Genomic DNA, 16,486 nt, shown 5'->3' on the forward strand with positions numbered 1-16,486 from the left:
GAGGGATGGACAGTCTGGTCTTCCTCTGCCCTTCAGACCTCCCCCCGTCCTGAGCCCAACGTAGCCCCGGAGGGCAGCAGAGGAAGAGAGATCAGAGCCACCACACCCGCACTCCTGCTCACAGGGCCCCCTCCCCGGCTGGCTGAGACCCCGGGCTGAAGGTCTCTGCTCCTCGCCGGGTGGCCTCTCCACACCTTTCTGTCTCTGGACCGGTAAGGGTGCCCCCACCCGCTCCATCTGCCTGGGGCGGAGTATGGGTGTGGAAAGGGGTCCCGGGGTCCTGTACAACCTGTGCAGCTTCCCTGCCCACGCCGCACCCCTGCAAACGGTCCCGGGTCATCCTGGTCTCAGCGTGCTGTTTCCTTCTGGGCTCAGGTATAGAACTGGGATGATCATGCCGGCACGCGCAGCCTACAGGTGGCGCTGCAGACCCTTTTGGCCGCTGGCCCCGGTTTGGGCCAGAAAGCTTGGAAGCCCCACCCGACCTCCCACCTGGGGGTACCGGGGACAGCCTGTCCGGGCTCAGGAAGGGGGTCCCCTCCTGGGCTCCAACCTGACCCAGGCAGGACCCCTCCAAGCACAGCCTCAGCCCCTGTTCTGCAGAACGGGCCGGGGACAGCAATGGGGCCACCACACCCAGCAGTGATGCCAGAGACCCCAGGCAGGCAGGGCAGCTGTCCTAATGGCAGCCGGACCTCGGTCCCCCTGTGCTCCGCGTGCTCCCCGTCCTGGCTCCCGCGGTGGGGGAAAGCATTCTGGAAGGGGGGGGGGAGGCGGGGAAGGCCTTGCTGGAGCCAGGCCCCGACTTGGCTGCACGCCCATCCACAAAGGCCAACCCCAAGACTGATGAGTGGAGAGGCACTTTAAGGAGGCGAGCAAGTCACAGGACAAGGTGAACAGAGCCAAGTGACGGCCGGCGGTGGCCCAGCTCCTGGCCGCCCGGGGTCACCGGTCAGCTCCAGCTCAGTCACTGGGCAGCGGCAGCCCTCACGGGGCAGGGACCTCCACGTACTGCACAGGGTTCGAGAAGGGGCCTGGTCGGGCCCAGTAGTCCACCGCTCGAACCCGGTAGGAGCCAGATGTGACAGCTGTGTCTGAGGCAAACAAACACGCGTGTTGTCGAGTGGGCGGCTCCTTGAACCCGCCCCAGGTTCCTGGAGCCCCCTAACCCTGCCCTTCACGAAGCCCTGGACCCCACCCCAGGGAACACCGTGCCGAGGCCAGGGCGACGGGTGAACATACCCGGGCTGAACACAAAGAGGTTAAAGGTCGACGGCTTCCTGCTGACGGGAGCGTACCCCTCACCACCTGCAGAGAACTGGACCTCATACGTCCACAGGCACCTGGGAAGGTCAGTCAGGACCGGGGCTGGTGTCCAGGTGGGGCGAGTGTAGACACCGTAGAGTTACAGCCCTGTTGCCTACAGCCCCTTTTCTGACTCCTCCCGGGTCCCCGTACTCTTCCTGCGATGATGACGGGCCAGCTCGATGAAGAGAGGGGACAGGAGCCCGACTGCCACCTGTAAATGTCCCCTGTGGGCACCCTGCTCCCCCATCAACAGGTGTGGCGTCTTGAGCCATTTGTGTGGTTGTGCAAACAGCGGTGGCCAGGGTGTGAGGGGCAGAGGGCTTGGAGGACCACAGCTGAGTGACCATGTGGGCACTGCAGCCTCTGGGGACCAGAGTGGAGGGCAGGGGGAGGATGAACAGAACGGGGATTAGGGGTACCGGGAATGAACCCACTCACGCACTTGGAGACCACATGCTCATCTGACCAGACCAAGAGCACCTGCCCACTGGTCAGGGGCAGAGCCCGGAGCTGGGTCACCTGCAGGGAGAGAGGTGTCGTGACTGGGGGGTGGGGGGGGGGTGCTGGAGGGACCCGGGCAGTGGGGGAAGGGGCCGCCACTTGCCTGGCCTGGCGGCTTCCCTGGGCGTGCGCACACGTGCACCAGCAGGAGTGAGGGCAGTGGGAGCTCCGGGCGAAGCGTCAGGCGGCCGCTGGCAGGGAAGGGGCGAGGCGCCGCGGCCACCGGGTCCTAGGGGCAGGGACTGGTACTCGGGGCCTTGGGACCTTGGGAGCCTCCCCGCCCCGTTCCCACCCTGCCCTCGGACCTCGGCTGCGCGCATGTGCCGGAACTCCTCTGCCGAGGGGAAGACCGGCCGGCCGAGGCGCTGCCACTCGCCGTGAGGGCTGCAGAACCGGTTGTCCAGGTAGAGTGTGACGTAGACGAGGCCTGCGGAGCCAGACGCTGGGGCCACGCCTCGCCGGGCCCGCCCCCTCCAGAGCCACCCCTTCCCCCGGACCCCAGCTCACCAGGCCCCGGGGGCACCCCGTGCAGGCGCAGGGTCAAGGCGACGCTGCGGTTGGGGTGGGTGCGCGTGTCGTCGCTCGCGTAGACCAGCACCGTGGCGCGCCAGGCGTCAGCGGGGCCGGCCGGGCGGTGCGCGCTGGCCAGGACGCCCACCGTGTGGTTGCTGTCCAGCAGCGTCCCGCCCTGCCACACCTCGGCCCAGAGCTGCTCGCCGTCTAGGAGGCGGGGAGCGGGGCTGTCGCTAGGCGGCCGTCGCAGCCCCTCTGCCCTCCCGGGGCCTCGCTTCCTGCCACTCAGCCCCGCCCCCCACGCCACTAGGGGTCCCCCACCGGGAGGCGCCCCGCCCCGCCCGTCACAGCCGCTGCGGCCCAGCGTGCTGGGGCGGGGGGGGGGGGGGGGGGGGGGGGGAGCTGGACCGCTTGGGGCAAGAGCCGCCCCCACCCCCGGTAGGACACGGTCACCACTAGGGGCCTGGAACGACCCCCTGCCTAACCGAGCCCCGGCCCGGGTGCACCGGCAGCCCCGTGGGCGCGGGGAAGGCGGGGCGGGGGGGGTACCCAGCAGGGCCAGCAGCGCCATGGCGGTGAGCACCGGCTTGCGCAGCAGCTGCACGTGCGGCGGGCGGGTGTTGTTGACCTGGAAGCGCGCCGTGAGCGTGCGCTGCGTGAAGGGGTGCGGGTGGTAACTCAGGAAGGCGTTGTCGTTGCTCAGGAGCGCGTAGCGCACGGGGGAGCTGGTGTTGGCCACCAGCAGGTTCTGGTGCTGCGCAATGACCTGAGGGGGTCCAGGGGGTCGGGATGTCCCAGGCCGCCCCCCTGGAACCCGCCCTCCCAGTAAGGAACGCCGCCCCGGGGGAGGTCCTCGGACGGGCCTACCTTCACCACCAGGGCCGCGTAGGTCACGTCGGCCCTCCAAGGCTGCGGCACGGACCAGCCCACTAGCGGGTCAGCTTCGTCGTTGTAAATGGGGGTGTCTGCGAACTTGGGGAAGAGCCGCTGGATCTGTTGCACGGCCGCCTGCTCCTGCTCCAGGATGTAGATGGAACTGCCCGCGCCCTGGGGAGGCGGGCTTCAGGACCTCTGGGGCCAGCTCACGTGACTGCCGCTTAAGCGCGGGTAGGGCTGCGGCTGGGGGGGGGGGGGGTGCCCGGCGCTTGTACCTTCTTGTGGAGGGAGATGTAGTCCAGCCGCACGCCCAACTCTCCCGTGAAGAAGTTGGTGCCGTTGTGACAGTGGCCCAGGAGGCCCCAGCACAGCGGGGAGCGCGGCCAGGGGTGGAAGGAGTCCCCAGGGCCGCCCAGGCGCAGAGCGGGGCTGACGGCTCGCAGGCCTTCGGAGCAGGCGTCGTAGTAGTTCAGGAAGCCTGGGTGGGGGAGGGACCTCGGAATCCACACGCCAGCGCCTGAGGTGATGCCCCCGCCCCTTCTCAGCCCACAGGACCCCGGGAGGTGCCCCCCACCTTGCAAGGTCATGGACACGTTGTCAAAGTCGTGGTGGTCCGGCTCGTTCCACGTCTCGAAGTTCCACTTGGAAACGTGGGAGAGTCCGTACCTGTCTGCAGAGTGTCCCCACTGGCACACGTGCCCCCCAGGGGCAAGGCCAAGCCTATCCCAACTCCCAGGGAGACGGGCCCCCGGTTGGAGGCTCGGAGGTGCTGACGACATCTCATTCCACGTGGGCCCACTGCACCCTGCCCGGCCTGCCGTCCCCATCCGGAGGCCCTGGCCCAGGGTTCGTGACAGAGGCCAACAAGGTGGCCGGGGGGATGCGGGAGGAGCCTCCCCAGGAGCACCCCCCCTTTCCCGCTCAGGCCTGTGCCCTGCCCACCAACGTATCTCCTGGCCAGGAGGGAGACCAGCTCCTTCCACTCAAACACCTGCTGCTTGTCCTCAAAGTCGGTGAAGCGTTTGGAGGGGCTGCCCATCAGCTCAAAGCCTGCGACACAAGAAGGTGGCTGTCCTGCCGCCCGCCTGCCACACGGCCCCCGTGCTCCACCCAGCCGGGGCCAGACTCCCTGGTGCCTCACCAGTGCGGACGCAGAGGAGCCGGGTGGTGGGGAGGGGGCAGGACTGGCAGACAGAGGGTGGGGCTGGCTGCTCACCTGGGAGGAGCTGGTTCTCTCGGAGAAGATCCAGGAACCCATCCAGATGGGTGAAGTTGTAGCTCAGGCCTTGCTCCGCTGACCCCCTATACAAGGACACTCGATGTCAGCGCGGAGAGAAGTGGGCCCCAGGCTGGAACTGAAGCGACGTGCATGCAGGCAGGGAGCCTGCAAGGTGCCACACAGGGTTCAGATCCAGACTCCTCAAGGGTCCCTGTCTTTGGAAAACGCCAATGACGGAAGCCTACCGGTCATTCACGGCCTAGTATGAACTGGTGTGCCTGTGCCTGAATCCCATGCCCGAGCCTTTGGGCTCAGGCATGGCACGAGGCAGGCAGGTCTTTTGGAAAAGATACAACGGGACGGAGTAGGGGAGGACAAAGCACACTGAAGACCGCTGGCCGTGGACTGGGGAGCCATGGGAGAAGAGCCTGGTAGGACCTGGTGGGTGCCATGCCTGTGTCTTGCATCACCTGGAGGTCAGGGCTCCAGAGTTGTCTCAACAGTACTCCTCTCCCCTCCCCACACTCCGAGAGGCAACATGGGCAGTCAGAAAACCCCTTTTCTGAAGGGCAGCCTCCCCCACCCCCCCCACACCCACCCCAGACCGGGGCCCAATTTCCTCCGGGTTCACATTCTGACAGGGGACAGAAATCATCAGGCAACTATTTGAATCTTTAAGGACACATCAGATGTACCACGAGGGAGAAGTGACAGGGAGCCAAGGGTCAGGCAGGGAGGGCCTCTCTGAAGTAACAACCAAGTAATGAGGCGGGCCAGCAAGAATGCCTCGGGGAACAGATAGGCAGCACGTGCAAAGGTCTTGGCGTAGGAATAAAGTTGTGGTTGTCAAGCAGCAGAAAGCATCAAGTGTGCCTGGGGCAGAACAGGGTGCGGGCTGTGACAGGTCACTGGAGGCCTTGTGCCCATGGTGAGGACGGGACCGACTCACAAGGAAATGGGGCCCCTTTCAGAGGTCCAAGTGGAGCACTGCCACGACTTTAAGACTTTTTTTTTTAAGAGCAGTTTTTAATAAAATTTTTTTTAATGTTTATTCAGTTTTGAGAGAGACACAGTTTGAGCAGGGGAGGGGCAGACACAGAATCCAAAGCAGGCTCCAGGCTCTGAACTGTCAGCACAGAGCGCGACGCGGGGCTCGAATTCGGGAATCACGAGATCATGACCTGAGCGAAGTCGGACGCTTAACCTACTGAGCCACCCAGGCGCCCCTTAAGAGATCTAGGCTCACAGCAAAACTGAGGGAGGCACGGGGATGTCCCACGCCCCCTGCCCCCCCCCCCCAGCCTCCCCCGCGATCCACATCCCCACCGGGTGGTGCGCCTGCCGGAGCCGAGGCGTCGCCATCACCCCGAGTCCACAGCAGGGTCACCCTCGGTGGTGCACGTCCCGTGGGTCTGGACGAGCGCGTGATGGCAGGCGCCCACCACCCTGGCGCCACACGGAGCTGCTTCGCTGCCCTAAAGCTGCCCCGGGCTCCGGCTGTTCACCCTCCCCGCCTCCCCCTGACAATCGATGACCCTTTTACTGTCCCCGTAGCTCTACCTTGGTTTTGAAAGGGCCCCAGGCAGAGGTGTAGGGCCAGGACTGGGTGGTGGCCACAAAGGCAGCGGGAAGGACCTACAGCAGAGGGACGTCTGCTGATGAACAGGGGACATCTTACACAACGCTTCGGACTTCGCTTGAGCAGCTAGGTGGGCAGGGGTGCAGGTGGCAGAGGCAGGCAGGGGTGAGCCCACATGGAGGCGGACATCCAGGGGTAGAGCTGGCACTGGGGGCTGGCGGTGGAAGCCGGCGGCCTTTCGATCAGGCGCAGTGGGGGTGGGGCAGCGCAGGAGCAAGCGCTGAGCCCGGGGTGGGCCCGGGCAGGGGAGGGGTGTGGCCTAGTGAGGAGCACAGGCAGGTGGGTGGCAGGGGCTCAGGTGTGAGAACACACCTGCTCTGTGGCTCCATCTGCGGGAGGGAGGTGCCAAATGTCAGGAGGGCCTGCACTGCGCCCTCTTGTGGCGGCCGGGCTTCTCCTGAGCTGTCGGCAGTCCGGCCAGGTGGGGGGGTCACGACGCGATCCGGCCCTCGACAGCTTTTCATCTGTCAACCTCCCATCCCACGCCCCAGCCTGGCCGGCCCAGCGTCGTCTTCCCGGACACAGCGAGGACATGGACGAGTCAACGCCCCCCCCCCCACGTCCTTCCCTCCCCCACCCCTCACTTCCTACGAGGTCAAGGCCGACCCCGGGTCTGGCTTCCGAAGCCCACCTGAGGGACCAAGTCCAGCCAACCACGCGCCAGTGCCCCCTGCCCGTCCTGGGCCCCGCACCCTGCCTCCCCTTGCCGGCTGGCCCCTCTGTGTAGGGGTGCGTCTTCCCACCAGGGGCTCAGCAGGATGAGCTTGTGGGCAGCGGGGATCACCTCCCTCACCCGTTTCTCCCGCATCCAAAGGTCACAGCCGGTAGCAAAGAAAACTAACAAGCAGTTGGGTAAAAATTAAATGCACACAGCAGACCGTTCCAAAGTCCCACTACTGTGGGGGAGGGGGCGTGGGCCACGGGTGGTGGGGTGACCCGGTGGAAAGTGAAGGCATATGCAGGGGCTCCGGGCTTTCTCTGCACACCCTAGCAGCGGTAATCCCGGCCTGCTGAGCTTACACTGGGTAGGGGGCACCGCGGGGCTCAGATCAATGCTCCTGCACTTGCTGTCCTGGGCTGGGGGGTGGTATCCCGGGGGGAGCCCCAGCGGCAGAGGCATCGCCAGCCTGTCACCCTGAGTAGATATGAGTGTCCCCTTCTCCAGCCAGCCTCGGCAGCCAAGGATAATCTGGGGGCTAATACACCTGCCCCAGGGGCCAGAAGACCCGACCTCAGAGGCGACCCCTGGCCAACGAACCCCGGGGAACGGTCCTTAGGCCCCGCCGTCCGCACCTTGGTCTCCCTCTTCCCGGCCCCGTTCAGAGAGAGGTTTGAGAAACCTAATTTAGGGAGGGGGCTGAGCAGCGAGGTGAAGCGTGCAGCCCACCCCAGCACTCCGCCCGCAGCGAGGCGCGGCTCTCGGAGGGCCCGGCCCCCACTCCGCGGCCCCCCGCAAGGGTCCGAACGTGGGCACGAGGGCCGGGGCTGCGGCGGCGGCACAAAGGCCTCATTCACGCACGCGGCGGCGGGCGGCGGCTCCGGGGGCCCCCGCGGCAGGGCCTGAGCGCGTGCGCCGGAGGCAGAGCTGCGCCGGGGCCGGTGAGTGCGCGGGGGGGAGGGGAGGGGGGGCGCGGGGGGGGGGCACGAGCGCGTGAGCGCGGGGCCGCGGCCGCGCGTGCTCGGCGGCGGGGGCGCGCGCTCCCGGCGCACACGGACAGGAGGGGAGGGGAGCGAAGCGCACGGCCGGCCCGGGCGGCTCGGAGGGGGAGATGCAGCGCGGATCCCCCGGCGCACCTGCAGCCTCGGTCCGGGGACGGGGGTAGGGGGGTGTCAGGCTCCAGGCCAGCGCGGCAGAGGCCGCTCACTCTCCACCTTGCCACCTAGAACCTCGGGGCTCGCGGTAGGCGTGTCTTTAGGGAGAAGCTCGCGTCCGGTCTCCAGGGCCCCGGAGGTGGTCGGCCCCGCCTCTTCGCACTTAGGGTCAGGATGCAATGTTTCCTTTCCAAAGGAGTGTGTTTGATCTCTTGAAACGGTGATTTACGGGCAAATATTAAGGGAACAACCATGTGGCACAGAGCTGGGCAGCGGTCCCCCGAGGGAGGTTCCTGCCGATCTGTACTAGACCCCACGGCGCCCGTCCCAGTGAGGTCTGCAGCTCCCTCCCGGCGCCCACCTTAGCGCCAGTGTGGGCGTCAGCAGCCCCTCTGGCAGGCAGGGGCCCAGAACCACAGGTCCCTCTGTGCCCCACCAGACCCCAGGTGAAGGTCGCCGGCCTCAATGCACAAAGAAACAGGCAGAGGGACGCGGTGGGGGCAGGGTTGGGGGTGGTGTCCTGAAATTCTCTCAAAGGTCACATGTGACCTCACTGTTACCTCCTCGCCTGATTTAGGCAGGCAGCCTGGGCAGGGGCTGCAGGGTTATGAGGTCCGATCCCTGCCACCAAGGCCAGCCCAAGGCCAGCCTCCATGCTGCATCTGACTGGACAGGGGCTCTGATGGGCCAAAAGAGCCCCTCCCTGAAATATCTCCACCTGCCACGAATCTCACCCCAGAACCTCCAGAGACCCCTGCCCCCCCTTCCTAAGACAGAGGAACGGCTCCTCCCTACATTAGGTCCCCACCCCAGGTACCCCCTTTCTTCCACCAGCACCCAGGCCCCATCCCCCACCCCAGCATGCACACACGCGTATCTGCCCTGGCCTCCGCTGCTCTGTGCCCGAGTCCTCTGTGTCACACAGCCTGTGCTCTGTACCCCATCTAGGGAGACCCCCAAGGGCGATGAGGCTCCCGCCTGGCAGGCCACCCAAGGAATTCTCTCTCTGCCCCCTTGCCAGTAGCTGGGACAGGAGATAAAGTTTATATGACCCCCTCAATAGCTACCCTCCTCTCTGCACCCTGAGGTGAACGTCATCTGCCCCAGGGAGGGGTCCGAAGCCCGGAACTGCTCTAGCTTGTCCCCCCAGCCCAAAACACGGTTTCTGGTCTGGGCAAACAGCTCCCCACCAGGGGCCAAGCGGGTCCTGGGCTGGACTCTGGGGGGGTAGGTGGAGGGAAGACCCTCAGCTCTGTCCCGGGTAGACGGGAAAGCCCCCTGGGATGGGCCCTTCCCACGTAGCCCTTCAACATGGCGGGAGAGGGGCTCCCCTTCACTGGGTGTAAAGGTGGGGGACCTGAGACTCAGAATCGTGTTAAAAACAGCCGTCCACCCTTCGTGGGGCATGAGAGTAATCATTTAAAGGGATCGCCTTCACTCCGGCTCTCCCAGGCAGACCCCACCTGCCTCAGAGAGACCGGAGACGCGGCAAGGCCGGGCACTTGCCAGTCACCGGGGGTTGGACCCGCACCCCACGGCAAGAAGGGCAAACCCGGCTGGCAGTGTGTCCCGATGCCTGGCGGCCCCCCCGCCCCGCCCACAGCAGTCCACGTGCATGTGCACACACATGCTCAGCAACGGCCCCGCGCCTGCTTTCCACAAGAGGCCACAGAACAGAGGCTGGGACACGGCTGCCCGGTGCCCGGCTGGCTCAGGTACACTTGGCCCGTGCTCCAGAGCAGACCAGAACCGTCTCATGGCAGAAGAGGGAGGATGTCATGGGATGAGGCGACCAGCCCCGACCCGGGTACCCCTCTCATCCTTGCCCACCCTTGGTCAGTCGTGCGACCACGGCAACGGGCCCCAGAGCTGCAGGCTCACATCCCAGGGCTGGCTGGGCTCGCGCGCCTCCCGCCCCCCAGAGGACCCCAGGACCCACGCGCCCTGCGCCAGCTCTTTGCTGCCCTCACCCACGCTGTCCCGCACCTGGAGCCCCATGGGGGGATGGGAGCTTACCAGAGGTGCACACACTCGCACTTACTTGTGAGCTGGGATTACAGCACAACTCCCTGGGTTAGCCACTCAGGTAACGCTCATCTGGGGGAAACCCATGACTCAGCAATCTTTGGGGTAAATAATTGAACCGCAAACCCAGTTTGGCTAAGCAGTCACATGGTAACCACAGAGCGCTGCCCGCGGCGGGCGCCAGACCTGCCGCGGCCCGGCTCCTGGCTCCGGCTCTGCCTCAGAACCCGCCGTCCACACGTCCCCACCGGCTAACAAGCCAGAGAGCTCTGGACGTGCAGGCGGCCGGCAGAGTCGGGCCTTGGAGCGCTGACAAGCCAAGGGCCTCGCTACCCTCCCGCGCACCCGGCCTGTGAGGGGCTCCCCAGGTAAGAATCATCCCGGGGCCCCGCCGCAGGGCCGTGGGGCCCTCAAAGCCACAGCAGAGGCCAGCTCCCTGGGTGAAGGGGAGGGGCAGGACGATTCTCGGGTTTTCTTTCTGGCCCCTCAGGCACCAGGCAGATGCCATTTCGACAGTCCTCATGCCACACACCCAGACCCTGGGGGGCTTGGGGGGACCCTTGCGTGGTGAGGTCTCCACAGGAAGGAAACACAACTCATGACGTCCCCCTAGTGCTCACGGGGGGCTGTGCCTGCCAGGCCGTCCTCCACACCCCAGCGAAACCGCAGGCCGCGTGTCCTGGGCCAGCGAGTGAGAAGTCAAGGACGGGGCCGGGCCCCAGCAGGTGAGGTGCCCTTGGGACACAAGGGACAGTCCCAGACTTGCGCTCCATGGTGCACCTGTGTGGTCTGAGACCCAACCCAGGAGTGTGTCCCGCGGTCCCAGGTGACGGGGCAGGTGACAGACACCAGCCACCCCCACTTCCCTCCCGGCTGGCCTCGTCTAAGATCAGCCTCCCAAAGCGCGTCCCGGGAATTCTGCCCCGAGGACCGGGGGGTATAGCGAGTGCTGCTGTGTGAGCAGCCCCTCCGCGAGCAAAGATCTGGGGTCTCCCTATCTTCAAGGTTCAACAGGGGGCACCAGGAGGCGCTCTTCCTCTAAGCCCCAGGGCCCATGGTGCAGCGGTGATGGGAGGGCCGCCGGAGGGACCCCGCCGGCTTGGGTGACGGCGAGGGGGGGCCTCTGGCGTGGACGTGGGCACGGGGAGGTGGGCCGGGAGCAGCGGAGCTGGGTCTGGCCACATGCGAGTCTGGGTCTCTGTGCCGCCCGCTGACCCCAGCAGGGATGCCCACCTCTGTTTCAGGTCTTCCCAGGATGGACGTGTCCCCCGATTGCACGCAGCAGGGCGGGGGGCTGGTGCTGGTCCGCCGGCGGCCCCCAGTGCCCCCGGGCCTGCGCGAGATGCTTAAAGCCAGGCTGTGGCGGGGCTGCGCCTGCAGCACGCGCGGGGCCTGGGCGCTGGCGCAGGACCTGCTCCCCGCCACACGCTGGCTGCGCCACTACCGCCCGCGGGAGGCCCTGGCGGGCGACGTCATGTCCGGGCTGGTCATCGGCATCATCCTGGTGCCGCAGGCCATCGCCTACTCGCTCCTGGCAGGGCTGCAGCCCATCTACAGTCTGTACACGTCCTTCTTCGCGAACCTCATCTACTTTCTCATGGGCACCTCGCGCCACGTGTCCATGGGAATCTTCAGCCTGCTCTGCCTCATGGTGGGCCAGGTGGTGGAACGCGAGCTCCTGCTGGCTGGCTTTGACCCTGCCCGGGACGGCCCGGGGTCCGGGGACAACGGCACCACCCTCAACGCCTCGGCCACGCTGGTGCTCAGGCCACGGGACTGCGGGCAGGACTGCTACGCCATCCGGGTCGCCACCGCCCTCACGCTGGTGGCTGGGATTTACCAGGTGAGGGGCTGACCGCACTGGGCTTCTGCAGAGCCCGGGCGCAGGTCCGGACCGCCCGCTCAGCCACTCAGAGCAGGCCCCTCACTCGCTCGCCACCCCCAGAAGGGCCAAGGCCAGGGCGGTGCGGGGTCAAGGCCTCAGAGGGCAGCGGGTTTAGCCAGCAAGGGCGGGGCAGGCATAGGCGCAGGAGGGCACGGGGTGGCGGCCCGGACGGGGCACCCGAGGGTCTGAGGGTGCCCAGGAACAGGGACCCTGTCCAGGGACGGCTGGCCGGGTACGGCCTGGCCGGTCCGCCCTGATTTCACACCCTCCCAAGGGCCGCAGGTCTCTGGGGAGAGGGGACAGTGCCACCCGCAGGACAGGAGAAGGGAGCGGCTTTCCAGCGCCTGGAGCCCGCACGTGTGAGAGAAGCAGAAGCGAGCGTGTAAGGGCACACGTGCACCTCCGTGTCTGCCGTGCCTGTGTGTGCACGCGCGTGGGCAAGGGACTCCAGACAGAGTCCGTTCGGGAAAGCAGCAGCGGCGGCGGCAGCGGCGGCAGCCGCGAGGAGGGGTGTGGGGCTCTGGGCCGCGGCCGCCCCGTCGGCGGCACCGCTGCCCTGACCGCGCTCTGTCCGCAGGTCCTCATGGGCGTCCTCCGGCTGGGCTTCGTGTCCACCTACCTCTCACAGCCCCTGCTCGACGGCTTTGCCATGGGGGCCTCGGTGACCATCCTGACCTCCCAGCTGAAGCACCTGCTGGGCGTGAGGGTCCCACGGCACCAAGGGCCGGGCATGGTGGTCAGCACGTGGCTGAGCCTGCTGCGCGGCGCCGGCCAGGCCAACCTGTGCGACGTGCTCACCAGTGCCACGTGCCTGGCCGTGCTGCTGGCCGCTAAGGAGCTGTCGGACCGCTGCCGCCACCGCCTGAAGGTGCCGCTGCCCACGGAGCTGCTGGTCATCGTGGCGGCCACGCTGGCGTCCCACTTCGGGCGGCTCCACGAGCGCTTTGGCTCCAGCGTGGCCGGCGACATCCCCACCGGGTTCGTGGCCCCCCGGCTGCCCGACCCTGGGCTGATGCGGCGCGTGGTGCTGGACGCCGTGCCCCTGGCGCTGGTGAGCTCCGCCTTCTCCGTGTCCCTGGCGGAGATGTTCGCCCGGAGCCACGGCTACTCCGTGCGAGCCAACCAGGAGCTGCTGGCCGTGGGCTGCTGTAACGTGCTGCCTGCCTTCTTCCACTGCTTCGCCACCAGCGCCGCCCTGTCCAAGAGTCTGGTGAAGACGGCCACCGGCTGCCGCACGCAGCTGTCCAGCGTGGTCAGCGCCGCCGTGGTGCTGCTGGTGCTGCTGGTGCTGGCGCCGCTGTTCCGGGACCTGCAGCGGAGCGTGCTGGCCTGCGTCATCATCGTCAGCCTGCGCGGGGCCCTGCGCAAAGCGAGGGACGTCCCGCAGCTGTGGCGGCTCAGCCCGGCCGATGCGCTGGTCTGGGTGGCCACCGCGGCCACCTGCGTGCTGGTCAGCGTCGAGGCGGGGCTGCTGGCGGGCGTCCTCCTGTCCCTGCTCAGCCTGGCTGGCCGCACGCAACGCCCACGGGCCACCCTGCTCGCTCAGATTGGGGACTCGGGCTTCTACGAGGACGCCGCGGAGTTTGAGGGCCTGGTCCCTGAGCCGGGCGTGCACGTGTTCCGCTTCGCGGGGCCGCTCTACTACGCCAACAAGGACTTCTTCCTGCGGTCACTCTACAGACTCACGGGGCTGGATGCGGGGACAGCGGCCACCGCGAGGAAGGAGCGGGGCCCAGAGGCCAGGGTCAGCGAGGGAGACCCCGTCGAGGGCACGGACCCGGGCCCAGCCAGCAGCACGGCCACACGGCTGGTGCCCCCGGCGGCCGGCTTCCACGCGGTGGTCATCGACTGCGCTCCGCTGCTGTTCCTGGACGCGGCCGGCGTGGCCGCGCTGCAGGACCTGCGCCGAGATTACAGGGCCCTGGGCATCGCGCTGCTCCTGGCCTGCTGCAGTCCCCCGGTGAGGGACACCCTGAGGAGAGGCGGGTTCCTCGGGGACGACACGGGGGACGCGGCCGAGGAGGGGCAGCTGTTCCACAGTGTGCACAGCGCCGTGCAGGTGGCCCGAGCCCGCCACGGGGAGCAGACGGCCACCGACTCCACCCTCTAGCGCGGCCGGTGCCCGACGCCAGCCTGACCGCCCTTCCGGGAGCCCTGGGCAGACAGTCTCACGCCGTCGGTCTCTGACATCAATGAGCACAGTCGCCACTGCCCCCCCGCCCCCGCCCCCGCCCCGAGACCGACGCTGTGCCCTGGAAGAACCAGGGAACACACAAAGGACTCGGACACTTGAACATCCAGGAACTACGCCTTTGAAACAAGCCACCACAGCCACCCCGGGCCCTGGTGCTGTGTGTACTCGTGCCGCAGGATCAGTCCGACGCTGGCTGTCACCGGCTCGTTTGAACAAGGGCCCGAGGCAATCGCGAGGCCTCCCTTGGCCCGCCCGGCCCCAGTCCCACTGGCCACAGCCGGGAGGGTCTGTGTCTCTGGGAGCCCTTCAAACACACACCCAAGTGCTCCTTACATCTCACGCCTCGGCCAGGCTGAGCTTTGCAAGGCCAAAGGTGGGCGTGATCGACCCAAGTCCCGCTCAGCCCTTGGGCGGCGCTCCTGCAAAGCCTGACCCGAGGACACGGGGCACCAGGTGCGTGGGCGCACACGCTCCGGGGCTGGCTCCAGCCACAAAGCTGGCGCAGTGGGACACCCACCCGACCCCGAGCCTCCAAGTCCTGTCCGGTGGGAAGCCAGCTGTGCCCAAACTCGGGGCTGCCCCGGGAGCCCCCACGGCCCCGCGCGGCCTCCTCCACCGAGGACGTTTTGCCAGGAGGTGTCAGGGCAACAGGACACCCCCTCCGCTCTGCCCCCATCACAGCCCACACGGCACCACACTGTCCTCCCGGACGCTGCCTCCTCTCGGCCTTGGTCTTCGTCTCCAGTAAGGGGGCTCCGCCCAGCTGCCCCCATCACTCACCTGGCTGTGATGAGCTCCAGCAGCCAGTGGGTCCGGACCTGCTCGATGCCGCCGTGGGGGACAGCGCCCACGTAGGCCATGTTGAGCTGCTGGTCCCAGCTGAGGTCATACTGGTCAGCCCGGCTGTGAGGCAGCGGGGGACTGGGGACAGAACAAGGGGGAATGGGCCATCAGTCCCCAGGGGCGGGGCGCCAGAACAGCCCCTGCAGCTACAAATCCAGGGCCCCAGATTGCCCCGGGACAGCAGTCCCCAGCAGCTGGACCCTGGAGTGCCCGCCGATGAATTTTACTGTCCCTGATGTAATAAAATGGCCCCTAACGCCAGGAATGCCACGGAGGCTCATGTTTATGGAAATGGGGGGCTCCCTGAGGAGAGAGGACCACATCCCAATACCCTGTTCCTTGTCCCACCAGCCAGGTGATCTTGGTTATAAGAATGACAGGGAGCGCGTGGGAGACACGGCGGGGAGAGGGAAGATAGGCAGACACGGAGAGGGGGTGGGGGTTGATAGGCCCCCTACCGGCGTGTCCGACTCCACTGGGGCTGCCCCCTTGGGAGGGGCCTGCGCCGCAGCCCCGCCTGCAGCCTGGCCTGCCCCCCAGCGGCCACCGGGCAAAATCAGCGAGCGTCCGCAGGCCTCCACCACACGGGGTACCCGCTCGGAAAAGCCCGGGGCGCACGCAAACACCGCGTGGCTCAGGCCGACAGAGGAAACCCCAGTCTGACTGCAGGACGGCTCCACGAGGAAGGAGGAGCCGGCCGTGGGCGCGGGAGCCCGAGCCCCTCCGATGCAACAAGGGGTCCAGGGAGATCGCGGGCGGGGAGCGCGTCCCGGGCCTGGGAGAGGCGCGCGGCGGGATGCAGGCGACAGCGGCCTCTCGGGCCTCAGTTTCCCCGCGCGGAGCGCTCACCAAAAGCCGGTGCTCCTCCAGAAGGGCCGCAGGGGCCGCAGCGCTCGGGCCGCGTCCACGAGCACCAGGTGCGGGGCCTCGGCCAGGGCCGGGGGCGCGGCCAGCAGCGCGACCAGGAGCGCGAGCGGCGCGGCGCGGGAACGCGGGGGCCGCATGGCCGAGCGCGGCGGGGCCGGGGGGGAGAGGCGCGCACGGTCCCTTAGGCCCGGCAGGTCCCCCGCGCTCCGGGAGCCGAGGTCGGCGCAGCGCAGGCCGGTTCCGCCTCCGGGTCGCACGCCACGTGACCGCCACCTTGGGGGCGGGGGCCGGGGCGCCGGGCCGGGTCCGGGTGGGTCCTCGGAATCTGGGCGCCGGTGGGGGGGGGGGGGGGGGGGGGAGAGGCGGGGCCGACGAGCGGGCGGGAATTAGGGGGCCGGGCCGCCGCGGTGGGGGTCCCCGCCCGGCTCCAGCCCCGGGCATCCCCGCACGCCGCCCCTTCCGGGCTGGGTCCGTCCCTGGTGCCGGTGCGGGTTCCCGCTCGTCGGCTGTGCGCGGGCGCCTCCTGCAAACGCGCCCCGCCGTCCGGGGGCTCCGGGGTAAGCCGTTGTCTTGGTCGTGCTTCGGGGGATCGCCCCGGAGGCCGGGAAGTAGCCTAATGCGCGGGTCAGGCGGCCGCTTGACGGCTCAGACTTACGATGGCCGGACAGTGGGCACGGGTGGTCAGACGTGGGGCACATTTGGAAGGTGAGCGCTAGGACCTCGGATGGATTGGATGCAGGGGCGGGAGGAAGGAGCAGAGTGGAAGGTGACTCCCTGGGGCTTCGGCTTGGCACAGCGGGGCGC

The 16,486-nt window shown here is 67.8% G+C and overlaps 2 protein-coding genes across 5 annotated transcripts; one reads left to right on the forward strand and one right to left on the reverse strand.

The window, feature by feature from the left end:
- Positions 1 to 844: 844 nt before the first annotated feature.
- IDUA (alpha-L-iduronidase) lies at positions 845 to 15,819 on the reverse strand. 4 transcript variants are annotated; one of them, XM_042937153.1, is made up of 14 exons: positions 15,665 to 15,819; positions 14,753 to 14,893; positions 4,415 to 4,500; positions 4,141 to 4,248; positions 3,773 to 3,868; positions 3,474 to 3,676; positions 3,190 to 3,369; positions 2,872 to 3,088; positions 2,317 to 2,529; positions 2,115 to 2,236; positions 1,913 to 2,038; positions 1,751 to 1,827; positions 1,243 to 1,343; positions 845 to 1,094 (listed from the first exon to the last, which is right to left on the reverse strand). In XM_042937153.1, exons 1-14 carry the CDS (start codon positions 15,817 to 15,819, stop codon positions 988 to 990), a joined length of 1,932 nt encoding a protein of 643 aa, XP_042793087.1. In that variant the 3' UTR covers positions 845 to 987. The 4 variants fall into 4 exon arrangements, with proteins under 4 accessions (XP_042793087.1, XP_042793088.1, XP_042793089.1 ...); XM_042937154.1 differs by having other exon boundaries at positions 3,190 to 3,336; positions 15,665 to 15,746; XM_042937155.1 differs by having other exon boundaries at positions 2,872 to 2,974; positions 15,665 to 15,746.
- On the forward strand, positions 10,960 to 13,931 carry SLC26A1 (solute carrier family 26 member 1). The gene is made up of 2 exons (XM_042937152.1): positions 10,960 to 11,736; positions 12,356 to 13,931. Exons 1-2 carry the CDS (start codon positions 11,119 to 11,121, stop codon positions 13,886 to 13,888), a joined length of 2,151 nt encoding a protein of 716 aa, XP_042793086.1. The 5' UTR covers positions 10,960 to 11,118; the 3' UTR covers positions 13,889 to 13,931.
- Positions 15,820 to 16,486: the final 667 nt, after the last annotated feature.

This window comes from Panthera leo, chromosome B1 (assembly GCF_018350215.1).
Source record: "Panthera leo isolate Ple1 chromosome B1, P.leo_Ple1_pat1.1, whole genome shotgun sequence".
In the NCBI taxonomy this organism is placed as follows: Eukaryota; Metazoa; Chordata; class Mammalia; order Carnivora; family Felidae; genus Panthera; species Panthera leo.